This window comes from Cervus elaphus, chromosome 32 (genome assembly GCF_910594005.1).
Source record: "Cervus elaphus chromosome 32, mCerEla1.1, whole genome shotgun sequence".
Taxonomy (NCBI): domain Eukaryota; kingdom Metazoa; phylum Chordata; class Mammalia; order Artiodactyla; family Cervidae; genus Cervus; species Cervus elaphus.
Genome location: NC_057846.1, coordinates 15973827 through 15998267, shown reverse-complemented (window position 1 = coordinate 15998267; position 24441 = coordinate 15973827). Strand labels below are relative to the sequence as shown.

The window sequence follows — 24441 nt, the reverse complement described above, 5'->3', positions numbered from 1 at the left end:
GAGACACCACAGAGCTAACAATAGCTATCTTCTGATCATTTCTGGGGATGCTTTCTATTTTATTCTGTGTATTCTGCTACTGAAACAGTAAACTTCTTGAATGCACACTTTCCAATAAGGTAAGTCTTATTTCAAAATGAAATACTGCAAGATTTCTTCAAAAACACTGTATTCCTCAGAAACTAAATCATTAATACAGCAAAATTTAGAAGTACATGAAAAACACTTTACCGTACACATCTGCACCATGATCACACACAGTATCCAAACATATTCCTTCTCGTGTGTCCCACACTTTTATAGTACAGTCCCAGCTGCCAGATATTAGCAGGTATGGGATCTCAGGATTCCACATCAGTCCCCTCACAGGCGCCGTGTGTCCACTGAGAATATTTATGCACGCATCTTGAGTGTAATCCCAGATTCGAACAGAACTGAAAACAGAATATTATGCATATAATACCATTCAAGTTATAATTTATCTAAAGGGTCAATATATTTTTAATGGAGCACATATTGTTAGTGATTATTTCTTAGCATACTGAAAAAGCAGTTTATGTTTCAAGATATGTTGATTCTCCACAGTGCAAAGAATGAATAATTAGTTCGGCTGGAGCCAGCCTATTAAAATATTTCTTCTTTACTTTTGCTGGTCATTTACTACTGATACTACATATATGATTTCACAGTTTATATGTTTGAAAAAATTGCTTTCTTAAATTATCGAAAGCAGGTAAAGCCAAAGAAAAAATATGACTAACAACATGTGTATGATCATTTAAATACATTCAGATTATTTGTATCATGAAAATACAGCATATATGATGATGGATATTATTTGAAAAATCAATTCCTATCAATGCTTCTTAAAAAAGGCTTTATTGGAGGATAATGACTTTACAATGTTGTGTTAGCTTCTGTTGTACAACAAAGTGAACCAGCTACAGATATACATATATCCTCCCTCTTGAGCCTCCCAGGGCCCCCATCCCACCCCTCTAGGTCATTACAGAGCTCTATGCTTTTATCAACACAGTAAATAGTTCATGTTTATGTCAGTAAAGTAAGTTTCTTAGTCTGTGGAATCAATCTCAGATCAAGTACAAAATTTAAATACAAATGGATTCATAATATTACTGGAGTTTACTGACTGTAGAATACAAATATTATTGAAGTAAAATTTTAACTCGAAATCAATTTAAAACCTCCAGATGCCAACTCTGCTTGGGTAACTCATGATTATCTTTTAGTTACAGATTTATATCAACCTGAAAATATAAAAATATTAATACTCCAAAGGTTATATTACACCATTATATATATATATATATACATCATATATTTTTACTTAAGGCATATCTCTTTCCACTTTATATAAAAAGACTTTTCTTCTTCTCTTTTATACTAGGACAGGATAATGTGGTTACTATTACAACTTTTACTAGCACAAAGTAAGACTTTTTTTTATCTCAATTTATCTCCTATTCAAATAGCCCGAACTGTACTATGCAAATATGTCTGATATAAAATACAGACAAGATTTCAGCAACTTTCACAAACTCAGAAAAGAATGTTAGATCATTCTCATTTCTAAAATATCCTCTCTTCACTTTAACACATATAATCATCTTTTACTCCATTCTTAATGAAAACAGAGTACATACTAAATATGAGAACATTATTAAAAATAAACTCTCCTCTATATTTTAAAAGGATTTACTGTTTCAGACATTTTCCCCAACAGACCCTTCTGCAATCTTCATTTCTGTTAACTTTGTTCTTAGTAAGATAGAAATAAGCAGCTACAGAAAGCACAAGAACCTCCTCCAGGGGATTTTCCCACCCCAGGGAATGAACCCAGGTCTCTCACATTGCAGGCGGATTCTTTACCGTCTGAGCGACCACGGAAGCCCAAATAAGGATATAGAAAGCGTGAATATGACAGTAAGTAAGGAACACTGTTTAGACGTATGCAATTAGATACTTGTTAACTGCCTACCTATTAAGTACGTATTTAGAATAGTTCCACATACAAGTTGGATAATATAATAAGCACATTTCTAGAAAATCGCAGGCTTTTGAGTTTTAAACAAGAATCCAAAGTACATACCCATCATCAGAGCCGCTGCAGAGAGTCCCCTCCCTCAGAGGAGACCATCTCACATGGAACACTTTCTCCGTGTGCCCGCTGAACACCTTCAGTGGCTGGTCCGAGCTGGTGGCCACGTAATAGACACGAACATTTTTGTCTTCACAGCCCGTGGCTATCATGTCTCTGAAACATCATCAATGGCCCATTAAAAAAATGACAGGGTTGATAATACCTGTTACTGATAGTTTTTAAATGTACACCGTACTAATTTCTAAAACCAGAATGCTCTGCTCCCTTCATGAAGTTACACTACAAACCGATGTAAGTAAAAACATCATTTATAGAAACTGCTCTAGTGCAGTTTCTCAAGCTTCCCTTTTAATCAGGTAAATTTTTTATTTCCCTCAGATGAGAGATAATGGTATATTTACTTGTTTTTTTTTCAAGATGCCCAGATTCATAAATTGAATATTTCTCAGAATTTTGTATTTTGCAACTATTGGAACTTGAAAAGGGTCTCAAATGGTCAGTGATTGAGATTTGCTGAACTGCTGGTAGGCAAGTTATTAATTACCTCATGCCCTGACTGCTAGTAGATTTTTTTGTGGTACTGGTACAAAACAGCAGTGTTTCCCCCAGAAGTGTACTAGGAAACTCCCCAAAGACCAGGGTCGACTCATGTGACAGTAAGCCAGTCACAGTCCTGTTTTCCAAATCTCTCTGGTGGTTTCCCCAACTTGAGATGCTTAACCGCTGGATCCAGAAGAATCCTTTAGAAATATAATATGTGGGTATGATCTTTTAATGATCATTGCTCATTATTCTTAAGACAGTGAGACAAGCTAAGCAACTATCTGTACCCGAGTGGTCATGCCTGGAGTACTGTTTCGAGTGGAATTCAAGTACTAGACAGACCTGTGGAATCATGAGCCAGACACAACAGTCTCTCCAAGAACATTAACAATCATAGAGACAGTCCCCAGGCCCAAAGCTAAAGAGGGGAAGCTACACATTTTGGACCCAATTGTCATCAAAACCTTCTCCAAACTTCGAACTGCTGATTTTTGTCATATCGGTTATAATACCTATATTTATTAACGCTTACATGTCAAAAAACAGAAATCTTTAAACTAGCATGCTGGTTGGTCTGTAAATGTATAGATTACATGCACCCAAGGCTCACTGATAAACAGGAGTGTTTCTCTATGTGAGAAAATATATTTTGCATAATATAAATAGTTACATGTACACAGGAGTATATTTTATATATATGCAGATACACAGATATAAAATCTTAGAAATGAAAAAAATTCAAAAAATGTACACACCAGCTATCCAAATTATAAATTCAGGAATATGAATAAACTTTTATAAGTTCAAGATGTTTTTCACTTATCTCCTAAGACACTAAGTGGAATATAAATACAGAAATTAGAACATTTAGAAAAGATTTTTAAAAACAAAAATGTCAAAATGAAAAATGAAATTTACTAGACAGGCTTACCAATAAACATAATAGTTAAGTATAAAGGATTCTTTTTTTTTTTTAAGCTTTCTTAACCAACAAAACATACTGCATTCCTATCTTTATTCCCCCTGAATGGTCAAATTCTTAAATTCTTATTAACCCTAAAAAAGAGCGAAATAAGAATGTGGAACTGTTCTGTTGATCAGAGACAAGGTAATTCTACTCATTTGTATGTTCAACAAGTATTTACTACACATCTACTTTTTTTAAGGTATAGTGAGGGCTAGAAGCACAGTGTTTTGCTCAGAATATACTGTGAAAAGTAGAGAACCGCTGCTGATCTCAGGGAGAGGTAGCCAATTCACAACTAAAACAATTTTCTGATGTTAAGTGTCCTAAGGTGTACGATACTACAGGGGAAATTTACCTAAGATGGGGCTCAGGAATACTTTTCTGCAGAAGTGGTTCCTGAGCTGAGAGACAGGGAAAAGTTCTGTATGCCCAGGTCAGGATGGACCGGGTCGGGTGGGGTGGGAAGTAGAATCCTAGATGCAGGTGCAAACAGGAGCAGAAGCCCTGCGGCAAAAATGAGCTGGCTGGTTCAAGAAGTGGAAAGCCACTGTGGCCAGAGTGAAGAAGCAGAGGTAGCAGGGCCTGGGATGCGATAATAAGGCACAGAGGAGCCGGCTTATACATGGACTGCCTGGCTAGGACTCTGCATGTTATCCCAGGATCAATGGGAAACTGCTGGGAGATTTAAGCAACAGAAAGCTGTGCTCACATCTGCATTTCTCCACGCTCACTCTGGCAGCCACCTGGAGAACACAGAGAGGAAGTGGTGACAACAGGTGTGAACTCTGAAACTGATTTAGAAGGCTTCTGCAGCGGTCCCCAAACAGACAAACGTCACTGGCTCAGTGGCTGGGGGGTGATTAGGAAAAGAATAATCAGACGGAGGCTATGACAGGAGTTGATGGCTGACTGGAAGTGACAGTTGAGGGATGCTAAGGTCTAAAAAAGGAGAACAAGGGTTTCAGCAGTTTGTTGCTGGCACTTTCAGGCAGCCGAGATGGAAAACACTGCGCAATAGTGATTTGATTCAGAACCCAGTGCAATAAGGTGTGAATATCTGATACGTATATTTTAAAAGCATAATTCATATTATTTTCACCATATTTAAAGAAAATTTGACTTTTCAAATACAATTTGTTGTTGTTCAGCCGCTCAGTCATGTCCAACTCTTTGCAATCCCATGGACTGGAGCATGCCAAGCTTCCCTGTCCTTCACTGTCTCCCATATATTTGACAGGATATAATTGATCCCACATATTTGACGGCATATAAATGTAATTTATATCCTGTCAAAGAGAGGTGTGAAACACAAGATTCTTGGAAGTGCAGGGGCTTAAAGGATCAATTTTAGTGGAGGTTTGATGTGGATTAATTTTTAAATTTAAGCTGATCTTTACATGGTAAATACCAGGCTCTTAAGCAAGGTTGACCTTTCAAAACCATTCTAAGCTCCACGTCTTGGGAAATCACCCCATGTCATGGCATTTGCATCAGGCGGAGGCAATGGGAAGTCATGGGGACAATACCACTGCAGAGATTCCTAAGAGGGTTTGGAGCAAGGGCCACCTCTCAGAAGCCACACGCAGATGGGACCGACTTCCATTTTCATTAGTGAGCTGTATGCTTTTCCCTAAAGCAGCAGCAAGTTGTCTGAAAGTAGGAATCAATATTCCTAAATCATGTAAAAACTTCATGGAATAAAAAGATGGTTAAACATGCAGTTACAAGACGAGGTAAGGGGAATATCACCTAAAAAGAGTGATGAATATTACTTATGAGAATAACATCAAACTTTATGGTTATTCAAAATCTTTTAAAGTGTTTATTACTTACTTGTTGTTTTGGCTCCAATCACAACCAAACACTGCAGCTGGATGTCTATATTTGTGTAGTATTTTGCCATCAATTGTTCGAATTATACTGAAATTGAGTATAATATGTTAATAGAAAATTACGACATTCTAAATACATTATTCAAAGGAAGAAAGCCAAAACTGTGTAATTTAAACAAAATGTTTTAGGATAGAGACCTTGTCTCCAGAGCACAGGGAACATTTAAAAGGACCATGTAAATGATATTATAAATATGATAAGTATGTTTACATCACATAGTATTAATTATGGCAACCCACTGAAACCTACTTAAAGGAGATACCTTTTTATTTAGAACATATTTTCTTATATTTATTCAGGAAATACATAGTATAATACATATATTTTAAAACATAAGCATTACATTTTCAGTTTCAAAATTTAACAGTTGAAAATTTATGTTTAAAACAACTTATTTACAGAGTTGGTTATATGTGTTATTACACCAAGTCCAAGACATGTAAGTTATTCTAACATTTTCATGGCACTTTTTAAGGGATACAACTAGAAATCTGGAGGACCCCTTCTCTCCAAACACACTTCAGACACTTTCAATGCAAAAATAAAGGAAGCTTAATACTCTACTGTTGGAGTAGGAAATGGCAACCTATCCAGTATTCTTGCCTGGAAAATTCCATGGACAGAGGAGCCTGGTGGGTCACAGTCCATGCGGTCGCAAAGAGTTGGACATGACTGAGCACACAATATCCTTCTATATTATTACCATAACACAAGGGCTATTAATTCCATTAGGAACACAAAGCTGTGTGTAAATTAATGTACTGCAAAGTTTGAAAAGTCTTTGGAAAAGACCCTTTTAAAATATCCCTGTTATGTGAAAGTGAATGTGATAGTCGTTCAGTCTTGTCTGACTTTTTGCGAACCCATGGACTATAGCCTACCTGGCTCTACTGTTCATGGAATTCGCCAGTCAAAAATACTGGAGTGGGCAGCCGTTCTCTTCCCCAGGGGATCTTTCTAGGCCCACCAAAACTTTTGAGGCTACTAGGAAGTGGTGGTAACCTACACTCAGAAATGTTTAGTGATTGACTGTGGTATTTACCAAGTAAGTTATTGCCCTGAAAATACATGGTAAAGCTAACTACATATCCCCTAATAAAAGAACTCTTAGGTACGTATTTCATATTTTGGTATGTATCAATTAGCAAATAGTCATTTTTCAAGGGAAAAATTCCTAATACTGTTGTTTCTGAAAATTTCAGCTTCCTGGTATAGATCTTTGGTTTCCACAACTTCTGTATTTTCCAATGAAGTTAAAAAGTGAGGGTGAGAAGATGGGGCAGGGTATAGCAAAATCCAAGAGGAGATAAACTATTTCTCAACAACAATAAATTCCTATACCACATGTCAAAGATGACAATACCTATAGCTATATGGTAGTACCACTGGATTAAAAACTTCTTTTTTAAACTCAAGGTCAATTCTTCCCTTACATATGTTTCTTGGAAAATTACTTTTCCCTGGGACTCACATATTTCTGAAACACAGGGTCAGAGAAGTTAGTTAGAAATTTCCTACAGCATGACCTTATTCCTCCTTGCAAAGCCTTTTTATCCTTTTTACAGGAATAACATATACTGTGAACTAGTTTCTAGAGCACTTGATATCTCTTGAGTCACTTGGGAAATGAAATACCCCTTCCTCAAAACGTGATGAGGATTAGACTCTGAAAGTACTTTAAATGCTTTGAGGCAAGTCACAGAATTTAGTTATAATTTGAGCAGTTTTACATCTAGAAAGCAATTACTGGTTTACTTTTAAACATCACTGCACTGTTATTTATTACTGATATATCACAGCAGTGCATGTGCCTACACATGGAGCTGCTAAGTCGTTTCAGTCGCGTCTGACTCTTTGAGACTCCACGGACTGTAGCCTGCTGGCTCCTCTGTCCATGGGATTTTCCAGGCAAGAATACTGGAGTGGGTTGCCATTTCCTCCTCCAGGGGATCTTCCTAACTCAGGGATCGAACCTGGGTCTCATCTGCTGCACTGGCAGGCAAGTTTTTTACCACTAGGGCCACCTGGGAAGCCACCATAAATAATATTTATGATAGCTGGCAGAGCTGTACAAACAGAATCTTATCAAATATTTTAATACAGGTGCTAACATGAGACACTGATATTATCAAATGCATACTTTATAAACAGTGTGATTTCATACACAGTACTTACCAGTAACCATCACCACTGCAGGTTGCTATTCTTTTGGAATCTTTATGACTCCAGGCAATGCAGAATATCCCATTTTTTCCATGCTTCAAAAAATGCAAAATACCTATCAATAAGAAATAATTCACCCCTTTTTTCTCTTATTTATTTACTTCTTCTAATACTACTTTTCTATTAGGAACTTTTTCTAGATGATGCTACAGAGACATTATTGTGAACAACAGAAAGCTGAATATATACTTTATGAATGCATAAAGCTATCAAACTTAAGAAACAAAACCACTGTTTTAAAACATAAACTGGGTGGCTCTATTTCCTTTTGGGGGACACTGATAAAGACCCAAAGTCTGTCAGTCATCTGTAGAATTAAGCTCAGTTTTATACCTTTTTCTAGGAAAGCCCATCTTTCCCATAATGATGAAGATAGTTATCATTTTTAAACCCAATGCTATTAAAACTACAGTGTAAGAGATACTGCAAGCAACTGTTATTGATTGTTCTTCTAAATTTCAAAATTTTATTTTTATAAAAGAAGGAAGGCTTAAGGTTATTATTCTAACAGATCACTCTATGTTTGCCTGTACTCTACATTTATCTGTACTCTTGGACTGGAGAAGGGTAAAGGAATATAATCACAGCTGGTATGCTTAGAACTTTTAAAAACACAAAGAATATAATCTATACACAGGAATGTCACTCATCAACTAGGTAATGGGTGTAATCAACTAATTTTCAAGTCTCCCAGCATCTTGGTGTCTTGTGACCTAGGTACCTTCTCATTAGCACTAGGCAGCCCCAATCTGACCCCACAGCCAGCCCCAAGCATCCAGGACGTCTCTTATGTCATTCACGGCTTTCCCAGCATCCAGTAGCATAGATAGGACCAGTATCAAAACTGCTTAAATTTAGGATAATAAATGTGGGAAAAATTAACACTGCTGACTTCAATTAACTGTTATGTGGGCCTCACAAAATAAAACTTAAGACATTACTGACCCTTAAGTGCACTGAGTTCATGAGGATGAACTCAGCCAATGGAGGATCCCAAATCCTTCAACTGAATGAGTATAAAGACCACCTCCATTCCTGTGTCCATCTTTATAAAGGTGGACACCCCAAAAAAGTTAAAAATAGCAAACAGAAGACCACCTTAGTAAAACAGCCTTAAAGCTCCAGAGAAAAAGTCACTTTAGTCTCCCCTTAACACCAGCCACAATTTAAGTACAGTAATCACTGTAACCACTTGAATGAAATTTCAGGAAATCGAGGGACAATCCTAGATCCTGTTCATTATTCTCCTCCCTTCACAGCTAACATGTCAACAAGATCACAAATATTTTGCAAATATTAACAGAACAGAGGGAAAAAATGGAAGGACAATTCAACTCCAAGCAGAAGGAAGAGTACAATCTGTGACACTGTAAAGAGGAGAGATGGAGTTTTTACAACGTGTTATGGAAAAATGAAATTTGAGACTCAGAACTAAAACATTCAACTTTACCATCTTATAGGTGAACATTCAGGCTCAAGGAAATAAAATGATTCTATGTCAAGAGCTAACAAGTGACAAAATTGGGACTGTGATTTGGGACACATTCTGAGCTTAGTCTTTTTGTAACTTTTGAATATTTGCCTGGACAATTTTGTGGAAGATGGCTTAAAATTCCTTTGAACCTCTAATGCAACTTTAGGTGAGTAACTGCATCTTAGCTACATTTTTCAGAATTCATTTTAGCATATGGATGTCCTCTTGGATTTTCTTCTAATTAAGAGAATATAATGCCACCTGCTGATTAACTATTAAATTAAGAGAGAAAAGCACTGAAAATACACGAGGCCATATAAGACATTCTATTATTTAGCTAGCAATAAATACATCCTACCTCATTAAATCGTTGTACCATTTTGCCCTTTTTAATATCCCAAACAAAAGCACCATTTCGGGAAGTTGCTCCGGCAATACAATTTAAATCACCTTGGGAAACAATTTGTTAGACATTATATGAAATGTTTGCCACAAATGCAATTCTTTTTAAAAATGTAATTTTTGAAAAAGATGAGTTTGCAAAGTGCTTCAAGTTTTTTTTTAAATAATGAAAATTATTAATTGCATGCAAGTACAGACAGAAAGTATAGTGCATAAATATATCATACAAGTTCAGCAATTATCAAAGTATGGTCAATCTTATTTTCGTCTATAGCCTCCTACTGGATTTTTTGGAGTAAAGCTCTAACATTGTGTTCTTTCATCAATAAACACTTGAGGACAGATGTCTAAAATACAGGATCTCTTTTATTAATGTGATCAAACTAGTATAATCACAAATAGAAAAACTATCAATAATTCCTCAGTATTATTACATATCCAGTCAGCATTTACATTTTTCTGACCATCTAACAATTTTAGTAATCTATTAATGGTTAGGAAAGTAAATATTTCTGTAAGCAAGACACATGAAAAAATTCATTTTCTCCATCAAAAACATAATGCTCTTTATTTTTAAGAAAAAAAATCTATGAAAATCAAATTACTGATTTTGTTGATGATTCTGAATTTGTTACAAGGCAATCAAAGAAGAGGTTTTCTCCGTTAGAAGAAACAAAACAGCTATTACCTGCTACCTAGGAGAAAAAATATAGAGGAATTATTTTGTGATAAATGACTGTAAGTATTTAAAAAATAATCCTCACCAGTTTTTCTAGGATTTTCATTCTGCTACCCTGTTGGGGCTCTAAAATTACTGGGGAAAAGTTTTCACATTTATTTGCACCTCTAAAAATTTTCCTGTGATTCTTCTCTAAAAATAGGGAAAAGAAAATAGAAGTCTCTTCTGAAGACATCAAACCCTTTAAAAACTATATATATATATATATTCAGGGCTAAAAATTTATGTGAATGAGGAGATAAGCTAAAAAATAAGCTATATACTGGCTATAAGTCAGTTTTTAATTCATATATTAGTATTAGAACAAATAAGTAAAACATTCTACATACTTTTTAAAGTGAAAAACTCAGTTTAGTTTGTAAAGTTATTCATTACAGGAAAATTTAATGTTTTGGGAGAAAATGCCAGCGGTTTCATAGGACATCTCTTCTCTTTTTAAGGATAGGAAAGTATAAAGGTTCCATCATACTGAGTCCAAGAAAAGACCTTTGTATCGCATAAAATCCTTCAATATTACAAAAGTGGAGTTTATACAAAATCACATGCTCATAATCAAACTGATGATCACTCTTGTTCACAAAACAGATGCACCAGGGAAAGACAGGTAGCATAATTTTTGGAAAAAAAAATATTTTATTTTTATATGTTTGATTCACATGAAAATATTAAGGAAAACTTCCATCATGTAAAATACATTACACCTTTACAGGGCTTCCCTTGTGGCTCAGACAGTAAAGAATCTGCCTGCAATGCGGGAAACCTGGGTTCGATCCCTGGGTTGAGAAGATCCCCTGGAGAAAGGAATGGCAACTCACTCCAGTATTCTTGCCTGGAGAATTCCAGGGACTGCGGAGCCTGGTGGGCTATGGCTCATGGGGCCAGACACGACTGAGCGACTAACACTTTACAGGCAGATCTATACAAATGCAGCTAAAATGAGATGGGTCAGTATCACCCTGATTTACTGTGGCTTCTCTGTGTGACTACACCACACAGAAGGGCCCAGAAATCAAAGTGCCTGCTCAGGGAGCTCATTCTAAATCCCCCCAAACTGCACCAACACGTATGTTGATGCTAATTTGCCTCCACAATCATTTGGAGCAAGACAGCACTGAAGGACAGAAGATAATGCAGACGAACATAAAAGTTATGAGAGTCATTCCACTGTACTCCTGATTTTAATAAAAAGGTTCTTACCTGGAGCCCATGAAAGGGAATAAATGACCCCTTCGTTCCCCGGGGAAGTGTATACCGCAGTCAACGTGTTTATATCCCAGACTTTTATGGTGCCGTCAAATGAAGCTGTTGCTAAAAGATTGGGGTTGTCAGGCTTGAATTTGCAGTCAAAAATAGTTTCCACATGACCCTAGGAACGCAGCATAAAAAAACACAGAAGAAAACCAGGCAAAATGTGAGTTCTCAGCAGGGTTGTATTCTATTTGACACAGAGGCTTCATGATCGTAACAACAGAAGTTTGTAGACTCACAGAATTATTATGACTCAATAATAGAAATGAACCTTAGAAAATGCTTAATCCAACCTTGTTCATTTCATGAATGAGAACAAGAAAGCTTGGAGTAACTGGCAGAGATGGACTTTCTCCTTCGTCCTGAGAACATTCTATTTCTCATTTTGCTTCCAAAACACAGTGAAACTACATGATTTTCTGATACTACACATAGGGTAACATGGCCCAAACAATAATGGGAACACTGCCAAATGCAGAATAGTCCCAATAAGCTAAGCAGAAAGTACTATTTAAAGAAATTTAATCCTTTGTTTCTTCATTTGCTATTATTTTCTCCCAATCTGAGGGCTGTCTTTTCACCTTACTTATAGTTTCCTTTGTAGTGCAAAAGCTTTTAAGTTTCATTAGGTCCCATTTGTTTAGTTTTGCTTTTATTTCCAATATTCTGGGAGGTGGGTCATAGAGGATCTTGCTGTGATTTATGTCGGAGAGTGTTTTGCCTATGTTCTCCTCTAGGAGTTTTATAGTTTCTGGTCTTACATTTAGATCTTTAATCCATTTTGAGTTTATTTTTGTGTATGGTGTTAGAAAGTGTTCTAGTTTCATTCTTTTACAAGTGGTTGACCAGTTTTCCCAGCACCACTTGTTAAAGAGGTTGTCTTTTTTCCATCGTATATCCTTGCCTCCTTTGTCAAAGATAAGGTGTCCATAGGTTCGTGGATTTATCTCTGGGCTTTCTATTCTGTTCCATTGATCTTTATTTCTGTCTTTGTGCCAGTACCATACTGTCTTGATGACTGTGGCTTTGTAGTAGAGTCTGAAGTCAGAGCAACTCCTGAAGCTCAATTCCAGAAAAATAAATGACCCAATTCAAAAATGGGCCAAAGAACTAAACAGACATTTCTCCAAAGAAGACATACAGATGGCTAACAAACACATGAAAAGATGCTCAACATCACTCATTATTAGAGAAATGCAAATCAAAACCACAATGAGGTACCATTACACGCCAGTCAGGATGGCTGCTATCCAAAAGTCTACAAGCAATAAATGCTGGAGAGGGTGTGGAGAAAAGGGAACCCTCTTACACTGTTGGTGGGAATGCAAGCTAGTACAGCCGCTATGGAAAACAGTGTGGAGATTTCTTAAAAAACTGGAAATAGAACTGCCATATGACCCAGCAATCCCACTTCTGGGCACACACACTGAGGAAACCAGATCTGAAAGAGACACATGCACCCCAATGTTCATCGCAGCACTGTTTATAATAGCCAGGACATGGAAGCAACCTAGATGCCCATCAGCAGATGAATGGATAAGGAAGCTGTGGTACATATACACCATGGAATATTACTCAGCCGTTAAAAAGAATTCATTTGAACCAGTCCTAATGAGATGGATGAAACTGGAGCCCCTTATACAGAGTGAAGTAAGCCAGAAAGATAAAGAACATTACAGCATACTAACGCATATATATGGAATTTAGAAAGATGGTAACGATAACCCTATATGCAAAACAGAAAAAGAGACACAGAAATACAGAACAGACTATTGAACTATGTGGGAGAAGGTGAGGGTGGGATATTTCAAAAGAACAGCATGTATACTATCTATGGTGAAACAGATCACCAGCCCAGGTGGGATGCATGAGACAAGTGCTTGGGGCTGGTGCACTGGGAAGACCCAGAGGAATCGGGTGGAGAGGGAGGTGGGAGTGGGGATCGGGATGGGGAATACGTGTAAATCTATGGCTGATTCATATCAATGTATGACAAAACCCACTGAAATGTTGTGAAGTAATTAGCCTCCAACTAATAAAAAATTAAAAAAAAAAAAAAGAAATTTAATGTTTACAATATTTACAATTAAATACTTTTAATAGTTCTAGACACCTTTCTAAAAAGTTTCAGTCAACCAAAATAAATTCCTAATGTATGGCTCTCTACAAAAATAATCTGAGGACAATATTAATACATAAGTAAAAGTAAGTATCACTTTATACACAAAATAAGTATTGCATTATAAATAGAAAGAAAAACCACAGACATACCAAGTCCCTAAGAAAATCCCACTTCTTGGCTCCCATATCATAAAGTCCAACGCCACCATCCAAGAAACAGCATACAGCGTGACCAGGAGGAAGAGAGAATGCTTGATTCTGCGTCAGAGTCGGGGGTGGGACTGCTTCACTGGTGGAGGACGTGTAATGATTTTTGGTTGGGGACTGGTTTGAAACTAGGAAAGAAAATAATCAACCCTAATGCCAGTGGCTTCCCACATGCTGGAATGAAGTCAAAGGACCTAATTTATATAGATGCTCCTTCGTTCTCTTTTATCTAGAATTTGTATCAGCAAACTCTTAATAAGCAATGATCAGATTTTCTGCCACAGGTGTACTTTTGCAGAACTGCCTATGCACACACACATATATATACAAAATGGGATATTATTTTGAAAAGAGGTGTATAGAGTGCAGGTGAAACGAGATGAATAAAAATTAGTGTGAGGAATCACAATATGTGGTGAATATTTAGTTTCTTACTGCCCCATAAATTAAAACACAACATGATTATTTTGCAATCAGAATTTTCTTTCAAAATGCTGATATAAAAGCTTATTGCTTCCTCTACACATGCAAACATACATGTGAAGTTTTTTCTTTTAAAACTAATAACCCTCTTCCATAAATTTTCAATCCAATGAAAATAACTATTTTCGAGATTATTTATGATTCACTTTATCTTGTGGCTCAGCTGGTAAAGAATCTGCCTGCAATGCGGAAGACCTGGGTTCGATCCCTGGGTTAGGAAGATCCCCTGGAGGAGGGAAAGGCTACCGACTCCAGTATTCTGGCCTGCAGAATTCCATGGACTGTATAGTCCATGGGGTCACAAAGAGTCAGACACTTTGTGCGACTTTCACTTAATTTAGCACCTATATTAACAATCAAACTGTCTGACATACATGTGCATCTTAATTTCTTCTTTGTCAACGTTTACTTTTCATAGACTTTCATTTCCCCAACTTTGCATAAAAGTCTCCTTGCTTAGTCATTTTCTGTATATTCTTTTTTTTTTGCAGCTTAAATAGTACAAATTTATTATCTTAAAATTCTGCAGGTCAGATCTGATACAGGTATCACTGGGATTATCACATATTTTGTCTTCTTTCAAAAAAGCTCTCCCTTAGAATGTAAATATGCTCTTGTAAATATAATTTAAAATAATGACACCACTGTAAATTATTAGGTCAATCTATATTAATTACACACTGGAATACAGATAAATATTTCCCAGTATATTTTCTCTTTGATTCAGAGCAATTTTACTTAACCCTATCACTCTATTTCTTATTTTCACCAGTATCATCGTTTCATTTTCCCCATGTAGACAATTTAATATTATTTTAATATCCTCATTCAATAACATTTAAAAATGTAATTTTGCTCTAAATATTTTCAATTTAGCAATATTAGATAATGCGTGGCTTTGATGGTATCTTTAGCACACATATTATCAAGGGCCGTTTTTAAAAATTTGCTTTTCAGTAGCATCCAGTATTTGCTATATTTATATCATTATATGATTTTATTTGATAGCAGCAAATATGATATTTTTAAATATTAAATTTTAAGATTTTTACTTACATTTTTTCCTTGGAGGAGAATTCAGCACATGTAAGCAGTGAAATCCTGTTTTCTTTAATTTAAAATTATCAACAGGTGTTGTTCTAGAAACATTCCAAATGCGTAAAACACCCACTTGGGAATCTAGTCAGATCAAAAGAAAAGCATTCTTAGCACATTTTATTTGAAACATAAAATGCTGATATAAAAGTAATAACAAAATTTCAACTTGCCAGATTTTTAACACCACTTACCAACATTCTTCACACAATATTATATAATAATACAAAGAAGCAGCTGAAATGATACTCATCCCTTAAATTTTTGGCAGGTTTTGCTATTTTTTTTCTGTTCCAAATTGCCTTCTAAGCTGAGAGGCTGCTTGCTTTTGCAGCTTCACCCAGAAAAGACAGTTATGACGATTTTATCACAAAAAAGCACCCAGTGACAATGTGCTCTAGGAAAGCCAGTCACAGAAAACTTCCTACCCCTGCCATTAACAATCCCTCCTCTTCTGAAATGTTTGTAAACTGCTTCCTTGCTCACCTGCAGCCAAACAAGGACTAGCTGATATGCCTGAAGAGTAACTAGAAAACCCCCGGCTTCCAAAATTCCCACCTTAATAAGTTACTCCAGAAACAAGACTGGCAGTTCCTCAACTGATTAAATGCAGAATTACCATATGACCCAACAACTGCTCTCCTGCATCCACACCCAACTGAATTACAGACATGTCTACATAAAGCCCGCACACACAAGTTCACAAGAGCATCATTCGTAACAGCACAAAAGTGGAAACCATCTAAGTGTCTATCAACTGATTAACGGAGGAACAAAATTTGGCATATCCATACAATGGAACATTATCCATCTGTATAAAGGAATGAGGACTCATCCACACTACATCACGGATGAATCCTGAAAACCTGATGTTAAATCAGAGAAGCCAGACATAAAAGGCCACACACTGAATGATTCAATTTCTGTGAATCTAGAATACGCAAATCACAGAGACAGAAAGCAGATGACTGGCTAATGTACATACATGTGTGACTAGGGAGTGCACTGGGGGTCATGGAGACTGACTGTTGATGGGTACAGAGTCTACCAGGGGGATGAGGAAAGATTCTGGAGGTAAATGGTGGTAACAGTTGTACAATGCTGTGAACACAGGAACCACTAAACTGTAAGCTTTAACTTGGTGATTTTTATGATAAGTGAATTTCATCTCAATAATAAGGACAGTAATAATAATACATAAAAATACAATTCCCATATCTATCATTAATTATATCGTGTGCACAATATATATATATATTATATAATATATAATATATATTATATAAGTCAATTAACATATATAAAAGAATCTGTCTACTTCCGTGTGTAGTTAAAGTACTTAAAAAATAAAGACTTCTTTTAAAGCTGTTGAAAGGATAAAGACTCTTTTGTCTTTTATTTTAGACTTAGCAAATGTGGGCAGTATTTGCTGAAATACTGAAAGTACTCGGTTTCTCTGAACCTATGTGAGTGGTAAGTCACTCACATAGTTAACTCCTAATGACTATTTTAAATTCCTCATCTTCTCATCCTCCATCACTTCTTAGCTTTGCTGACTGTCTTATAATTAGGAAAACATGACTCAAAACTATCAGTGAAGCTAAGCGACCTCTCATTCATATAACTTGTTTTTCTAGCCAGTACTTTGATTGTCATCCAGCCATGGCTGAGACTGAACTGCTGTTCCCTTTTGTATATACACAAACCCAGACATGCACACACATGTGTACACACCTGACATATTATGATTTTTACCAGAAACCTGGAAAACTGAGCCTTCTTTTCATTTTTATTTGTCATTATGTTAATGATACACAATAGAAATAAAAGTAAACTTGGTATTTACTGTAAAAAATGATAATAGTTGAGATATTAATGTCTTACACAAAATCAGTCAATAAAAGAGTACAATTTCCCTGACTCAATTAAAGAACATGCACATATGTGAAGCTCTGGGGAACGAGGCAAAGTTACCTCCTGTTACGAACATCCCAGGAGCACTGGGAACCCAGGCCAGACACTGCACGGACGCCGCGGCACTGGGCAAACTGAAGGTCGTGATGCAACAAAGTGACTCGGAATCCACCAGGCGAAGTCCATGATGCAAATTAGCCACGAGCAGATAGTCAGTAGAGAGCGGGTCCCACTCCAGGGCCGACACGGGATCCTCTTCGTCTGTCCCTTCAAGAGATTCAGGTCTCAGCACATGCTTCTGGCTTTTATTACCTATTCAAATGGAAGGAACATGATTTTCAACAAAATTTCCAAAATAAGACTAACAGCTGAGATCATTTGAACTTCCTCTTTGCAGACCACTGATCCCGAGAGTCCTGGGAATACAGGTCTGGCATTTCTATGTGGAAGTCATAACTGACACGTGGATGCAGGGGAATTAAGAGTTTGTCCGAAGGATGACAGGGAAGCCGCAGTCCATGGGGTTGCAAAGAGTCAGACACGACTTAGCAACCAAACAACCAAGGATGCAGCTGGACAGAACGGCTTTGCTTAGGCAATCCCCAGTATCCTGGATATCTTTCTATTTGCTACTGAGAAGCTGTTAGGAAAAAAAAGTGGAAAAATAACCCACATGATCTTGTCAACAATTACAATTTCATTAAGTTACAATAGCAAAAGGGTAGGGAGGTGCTCACCAACAGGAAGAATATTGTGTTCTGATTGAAAGCACAGGCTCTGGAGGGCTGCCTGGGTCCAAATCCTAGTCCCAAGATACTGAATATCTGTGTGCTCACTTTTTTATTCTATGGTAGAGAACACGACGATACCAGAGGTCTTTTTTTTTAAGAGTAAATGAGTTAATTGCCTTGAAGTGGGTGTATGATAAACAGCATCCCAGTATTTACAGTCATCTGTCCTCATTCATACTATCATTTGTCACATCGTAATTCACTCCTGGCTACCAGAACAAACAGGCAGCCAGAAAAACAGGGAGATGAAACAAATGAAATTAAGTGAAGAAAAGGACGAGCAAACAATCCTCTTATTTCTTCCAAATTATATACACACTGGTGATAACGAAAAAAAGGCTTTTGCTGACATACCACATGGGAACTGCAATTAAATGTTCCTCTCGTTTGCAACAGAAAGGCAGTGAAACAGCTAAGTTTAGAGATTACAACCTTAACAGAAGTACCAATTATTCCTAAGTATCATAAACTTTAAAAGAAGTGCTTACTCAAAAAATACGATAATTGAAAGATACCATAGCTCTTCCTGCAACGTCATCATTACATACTGTCCTCCAACATATCAGATTATAAAAGCAATATTACGTAGGTACTATGCCATCAACATTTCCAAAAGGAAACAATGAAAATTTGATTAGTGCATATCCCTGGAATAATACCAAAGTCAATTTAATTAAAACATTTCTACTATGAAGTTTGAAAACAGATTTTCTAATGATCTGGTTTTGTCTAAGGATACAACCTGAAATAGCTAAAGCAGTAGTTTTCCACCTCTTTTGGTCCTGCTGCTGCTGCTAAGTCACTTCAATCGTGTCCGACTCTGTGCGACCCCACAGACAGCAGCCCACCAGGCTCCCCCGTCCCTGGGATTCTCCAGGCAAGAACACTAGAATGGGTTGCCATTTCCTTCTCCGATGCAGGAAAGTGGAAAGTGAAAGTGAAGACACTCAGAAGTGTCCGACTCTTAGCAACCCCATGGACTGCAGCCCACCAGGCTCCACCATCCATGGGATTTTCCAGCCAAGAGTACTGGAGTGGGGTACCATTGCCTTCTCCCTCTTTTGGCCCTAGAATCCCCTATTAATATGAGAATTTTTTTTCCATTTATTTTTATTAGTTGGAGGCTAATTACTTTACAATATTGTAGTGGTTTTTGCCATACATTGACATGAATCAGCCATGGATTTACATGTGTTCCCCATCCTGATCCCTCTGGGTCTTCCCAGTGCACCAGCCCCAAGCACTTGTCTCATGCATCCAACCTGGGCTGGTGATCTGTTTCACCCTTGATAACATACATGTTTCGATGCTGTTCTCTCGAAACATCCCACCCTCGCCTTCTCCCACAGAGTCCAAAAGTCTGTTCTGTACATCTGTGTCTCTTTTTCTGTTTTGCATATTAGGGTTATCGTTACCATCTTTCTAAATTCCATATATATGCGTTAGTATACTGTATTGGTCTTTATCTTTCTGGCTTACTTCATTCAGTATAATGGGCTCCAGTTTCATCCATCTCATTAGAACTGATTCAAATGAATTCTTTTTAATGGCTGAGTAATATTCCATGGTGTATATGTACCACAGCTTCCTTATCCATTCGTCTGCTGATGGGCATCTAGGTTGCTTCCATGTCCTGGCTATTATAAACATTGCTGTGATGAATATTGGGGTGCACGTGTCTCTTTCAGATCTGGTTTCCTCGGTGTGTTTGCCCAGAAGTGGGATTGCTGGGTCATATGGTAATATGAGAATTTTTACATGAAGTCCAATACAGAATAAAGTGGTGCTTTTCAGACTGAAAGGGATCAGAAGGCTTGAAGCCTCAGCTGGACCACCTGCCAAGATGTCCCACCCCACCCCTGCCCAACACACACAAAGAAATTCACAAACATACTAAGCGGGGTTTAAAAATCACTGCTTCCAAATGATGGATGAACTGCACTATTGTGGGCAGTCCTCCATGATTATTTATTTCTTCCAAGAGAGATAAAAGCAGGACAGCAGAGAGGTTGAGATCACAGTCTGCTCTGAGAACCCAGAGGACAGAAACAACCATCTGTGATGACAGTCACTCAGAAGGGAAGGGTGACCACCCCTCAGGACAAGACCTGATGCTGTTGGTGCTAATGGTCTCAGAGTTTCAAGCTCACAATTCAGAATGCAGTGTCTGAACTGAAAAGTAGGGCTTCCTTCATGACCCATTAGCTCTCGCATATGTAAGGAAAACACACCACAGGGCTATACTAATGTTCTGTGCACGTTAATTGCTAAACATCTTACAGAATAATGAAGTCAAGGAATCTGTATTGGGTTGTTACGGGTTGAATTGTGTCCCTAAGAGATGGTGAAATGTACTAAAGTGTCTTACAAATAAAATTTACTTCTAATAGTTACTTGGAATCAGCATAGTACTGGATAATATTTGCAAACTATTGTGCTGTGTGTGTGTGCTCAGTCGTGTCCACCTTTTTGCAACCCCATGGACCGCAGCCCGTCAGGCAACTCTGTCCGTATGATTCCCCAGGCAAGAATATTGGAGCAGGTTGCCACTTCTTTCTCTAGGGGATCTTCCCGACCCAGGGACCAAATCTCCATCTCCTGCATTTGCAGATGGATCCTTAACCACTGAGCCGCCTGGGAAGCCCAAGCACAACTATTATTTAAAAATTAAAATACTGTTAACTTTGTATGCCATGTAAACATGAAATTACATATATTAATAAGAAAAATAAAATTGAAGACATCTGACTAAAAGAAAATTCTTACCTGGTTGAAAAATTGACAGACTTCCATCAATATGACCAAAGGCAACTTTCCCCTTTTTCTGTGTATGCCATCTGAATATGCAGATATCAGACAGGAAGCTGTGAGCATCTTTGTGCACAGTTACCCCACTGTCTGGTCCTGAGATGGTCCAGATGAACAGCGGGCCTCTGTGGGAAGCAAACGCCACAGCATCACCAGCATTCCAGCACCAGCTAAGAGAGGCAGGCGTCCCTGGAATAAATTCAATACAGATACACAATAGAGAGATGTGGCATAAGATCATGCCATTCAATATTATCTGCATCCTACGCTTCCAAGACAACTAAAATACAAGGTTATGTTCATTATTTAAAAAAAAATTACCTCTTACTTGGGAATTTAATTTATAAAGTAACCCTAAAGACTACAAGGAACATGCAGAGAGTACATCTATGATGAAAAAGTATACCTAGTTTCTGGTTTAAAACTGCTCATATGCTCATATGCTTCACATACGCAAAGAAACTTAAGAGTTCTTTCTTTCTTTCTTTCAGGAAACTATATATTGGATTGCCCCAAAAGTTCATTTGGATTTTTCTAACTGGAACAAACTTTTTGGCCAACCCAATATTAAAGCAATGAATTCTTACTGTAAGCAATGAAAACGTACAATGAGTTTTTTTTGTGCATAAGACATAGTTTAGGTGATCCAGGTGTACAAGTTAGTATGGGATACAATTTCTGCTTTAAAGGATATTAAATATAAATTGGCGTTAAGTGTTATTCTCTCAGTTGCGTCCGACTCTTTGCGACCCCACTGACTGTAGACCACCAGGCTCCTCTGTGGGATTTTCCAAACAAGAATACTGGAGTGGGTTGCCATTTCCTCCTCCCGGGGATCTTCCCAACCCAGGGGTCAAATCCAGGTCTCTTGCATAGCAGGCGTAAGGATTAAATGTATGAAAAGTTAAATGCTACTATACGCATTTAATACCAAACCAAAGTTAATGCTACAACTACAGTCTTATCAGGAGTTTAGACTTAAATTTTAGTTTTGCCTTAAATTAAATGAGTCACGTCACCTAAGCCCGTTTCTTTATCTATAAAATGGATCTGACTAAAACTAGCTGACCACCTGTTTCACATGAATGTTAGGGCAAGAAAATACACTGATGTATATATAACCCCTTTTAAAACTAAAAGACAACATACAAAGGTTAATTATTAATCTCTTATAATTGTCTCACTGAGAAAACTGTCTCTAAATATTGTTTTGATATTTATTTTTGAATTTTAATGTTATATTTAAACAAATTATCTGGTGTTGATTATGTTTTTTAATTGATCAGTGTACTGTCTGATTATTTCATGAAACTGTGTTTTGGTTTGTAAGCATGCACACACACAACCATGAATCATGACATGAAATGTGTTTCTTACATAGACTTTCATTAGAAAGCTTGGAAAACACTACTTTAAAACCTGAGCTTATGGAAGTGTAATATTTTGCTTATTGAAATAAAAATATTTCATTCAGTGAAGTAAATCCCAGTTAAGAGATATACCTTTCGTATTGTCAAGTTTAGCAATGACTTTTTGTTCTGCAACATTCCAAATGATCACTAAATTATCAGCACTGCCACTTGCAAACAGATCAGGATTATGTGGACACCAAGAGAGAGCTGTGATTGTTTTCTTATGTTCAGACATAATTGCGTGGAGTTTGAATTCATTATAATGGTGATCCAACTAAAAAAAATATAAATAAAACATATCAGTGCTTCTTTTTAGGTAATACACTTTCCATTAATAATCACATTATTTTTTAAAAGCTGCACACACGAAAATGAGTGTACCTAATAACAAGATATGAGTACAATTCAAGCTTTGGTCTAGTTTCAAGTGAATTCAAATGTATTCAATGGAACAAAATCCCAACCACTACAATATTGTAAAGTAATTAGCCTCCAACTAATAAAAATAAATTAAAAAAAAGAGGACCATTCCTGAAAAAAAAAATAAAAAGAGAGGACTGACATTAAACATATCAATTTTAAAACAAGTAAAAATAAATGTACATTTAAGTATGCATAATTCAGAGATTTATTATATTTTCTGTAGCCCTATCTATTTATGAGGGAAAAATACCTCGGTCTTGAAAAAATTTTTCTGCAGTTTTTAACTTGTATTTGAATAAAAAAATGTACATTAAGTAAACCAACAGCTCATTATTGCATTATTAAGATATGCGAGGTTTGCAGAGCAATGGTATCATTTGGACCTGTTTTATGTTACTGCTTCTTGGAAAGGGCATTATGTTGTTTTTATATGCAAGTGGACAAAATGAATAGCCTAATTTCCCTATTTCCTTTGTAATTGTGCCATTAATTAGTAGATCAATTCATCTATCATTTTTAACATGTTTATGACATACTGTTATATACTGTATTTGTCATTTTGTTGAACCTGGTTTTTCCCTTGAACACATAACGAACCTCTCACAGTGTTATATGATACTTTTTCAAATCATTATTATATTATCTATTAATGCCACCAGTCTTTCTTTAACCATACACTTGCAGTAAAATCTTAACTGCTAACATAGTCGCCTACACCCAACACCATAAGCCTGTTTAAAGATATAAATGCATTTTCTGTACATGTAGGGATGAACAGGTTTATAAGTTTTAAAGTAGTAAGTGATTTAGGTTACCAATGGTAGATAATACAGATGCAAAGCATCTAATAGAAAAAACTGCTATAAAAGCCACTCGGTGGAAGAGTCTATAAATACAAGTGCATGAAGAAGTCATTCTGCATGTCAGTGGTCGTCTCTGACTTTAAAATAACCCTCATGGGCTCTTGAGCACAATGCAGAAAACTGAACTCAGGAATTGCAAATCAAGAGTTAATTAAATATTTTTATTAACGAAACTGCAGACTTGAATAGCATTTCACCAGCTTTTCAAACTTAATTAAATATTAATCTTACCTGAGAAAATGGAAAATTGAAAAGAGTCAGCATTCTTTTACCTGATAAACATAGATGGCCAGGGTAGCACAGTATGCAAACCTGTCCCCACTGGCAGCGCACACATCTCTGTTCCACGGCTGACACCCAGCGGCCAGCAGTCCCACCTGCCTTACCTGGGACATGTTCACCTTGAAAAGCAAATTCAGAGGAAGGCTGGTCATCTCCATTATTCAATAAATCGCCTCTTCATTGTTTTCTATCTATGTTCCTAAATCCTTATCTCTATGCCCTGAAAAAATTTTCCACTAGCACTATTAATTTCAGTGTATGCTTTCAAAGAATGGGAGCTGAAATCTCCAAATAGCAACAGACATCAAGGCAGGTCATTTCTATTAGGGAAGTGAGATTATAAAATAAATGACTAATGACATTTGATCTCGGGCTGGGAATCCCACCAGCAGTGATAGGGGTCAGAGTGAAACGTAAAGTGCACATTCCTA

General features: G+C 36.8%; 1 protein-coding gene across 4 annotated transcripts in view; it reads right to left on the bottom strand.

Moving 5' to 3' along the window:
• The window catches only part of WDR17 (WD repeat domain 17), a 62392-nt gene that overhangs the window by 22773 nt on the left and 15178 nt on the right, over positions 1-24441 (bottom strand). For all 4 annotated transcript variants that reach the window (XR_006339302.1, XM_043893821.1, XM_043893822.1 and 1 more), the window contains 12 exons: positions 24001-24129; positions 22533-22716; positions 20989-21219; positions 17492-17743; positions 15479-15601; positions 13883-14067; positions 11561-11729; positions 9581-9672; positions 7701-7783; positions 5466-5552; positions 2111-2275; positions 232-434 (listed from right to left, as the gene is read on the bottom strand). Coding sequence is in view for 3 of the 4 variants with exons in the window: in XM_043893821.1 (XP_043749756.1) it covers positions 232-434; positions 2111-2275; positions 5466-5552; positions 7701-7783; positions 9581-9672; positions 11561-11729; positions 13883-14067; positions 15479-15601; positions 17492-17743; positions 20989-21219; positions 22533-22716; positions 24001-24129 (1903 nt within the window). In the remaining variant the exon portion in view is untranslated. The remainder of the gene's footprint in view (positions 1-231; positions 435-2110; positions 2276-5465; positions 5553-7700; positions 7784-9580; positions 9673-11560; positions 11730-13882; positions 14068-15478; positions 15602-17491; positions 17744-20988; positions 21220-22532; positions 22717-24000; positions 24130-24441) is intronic.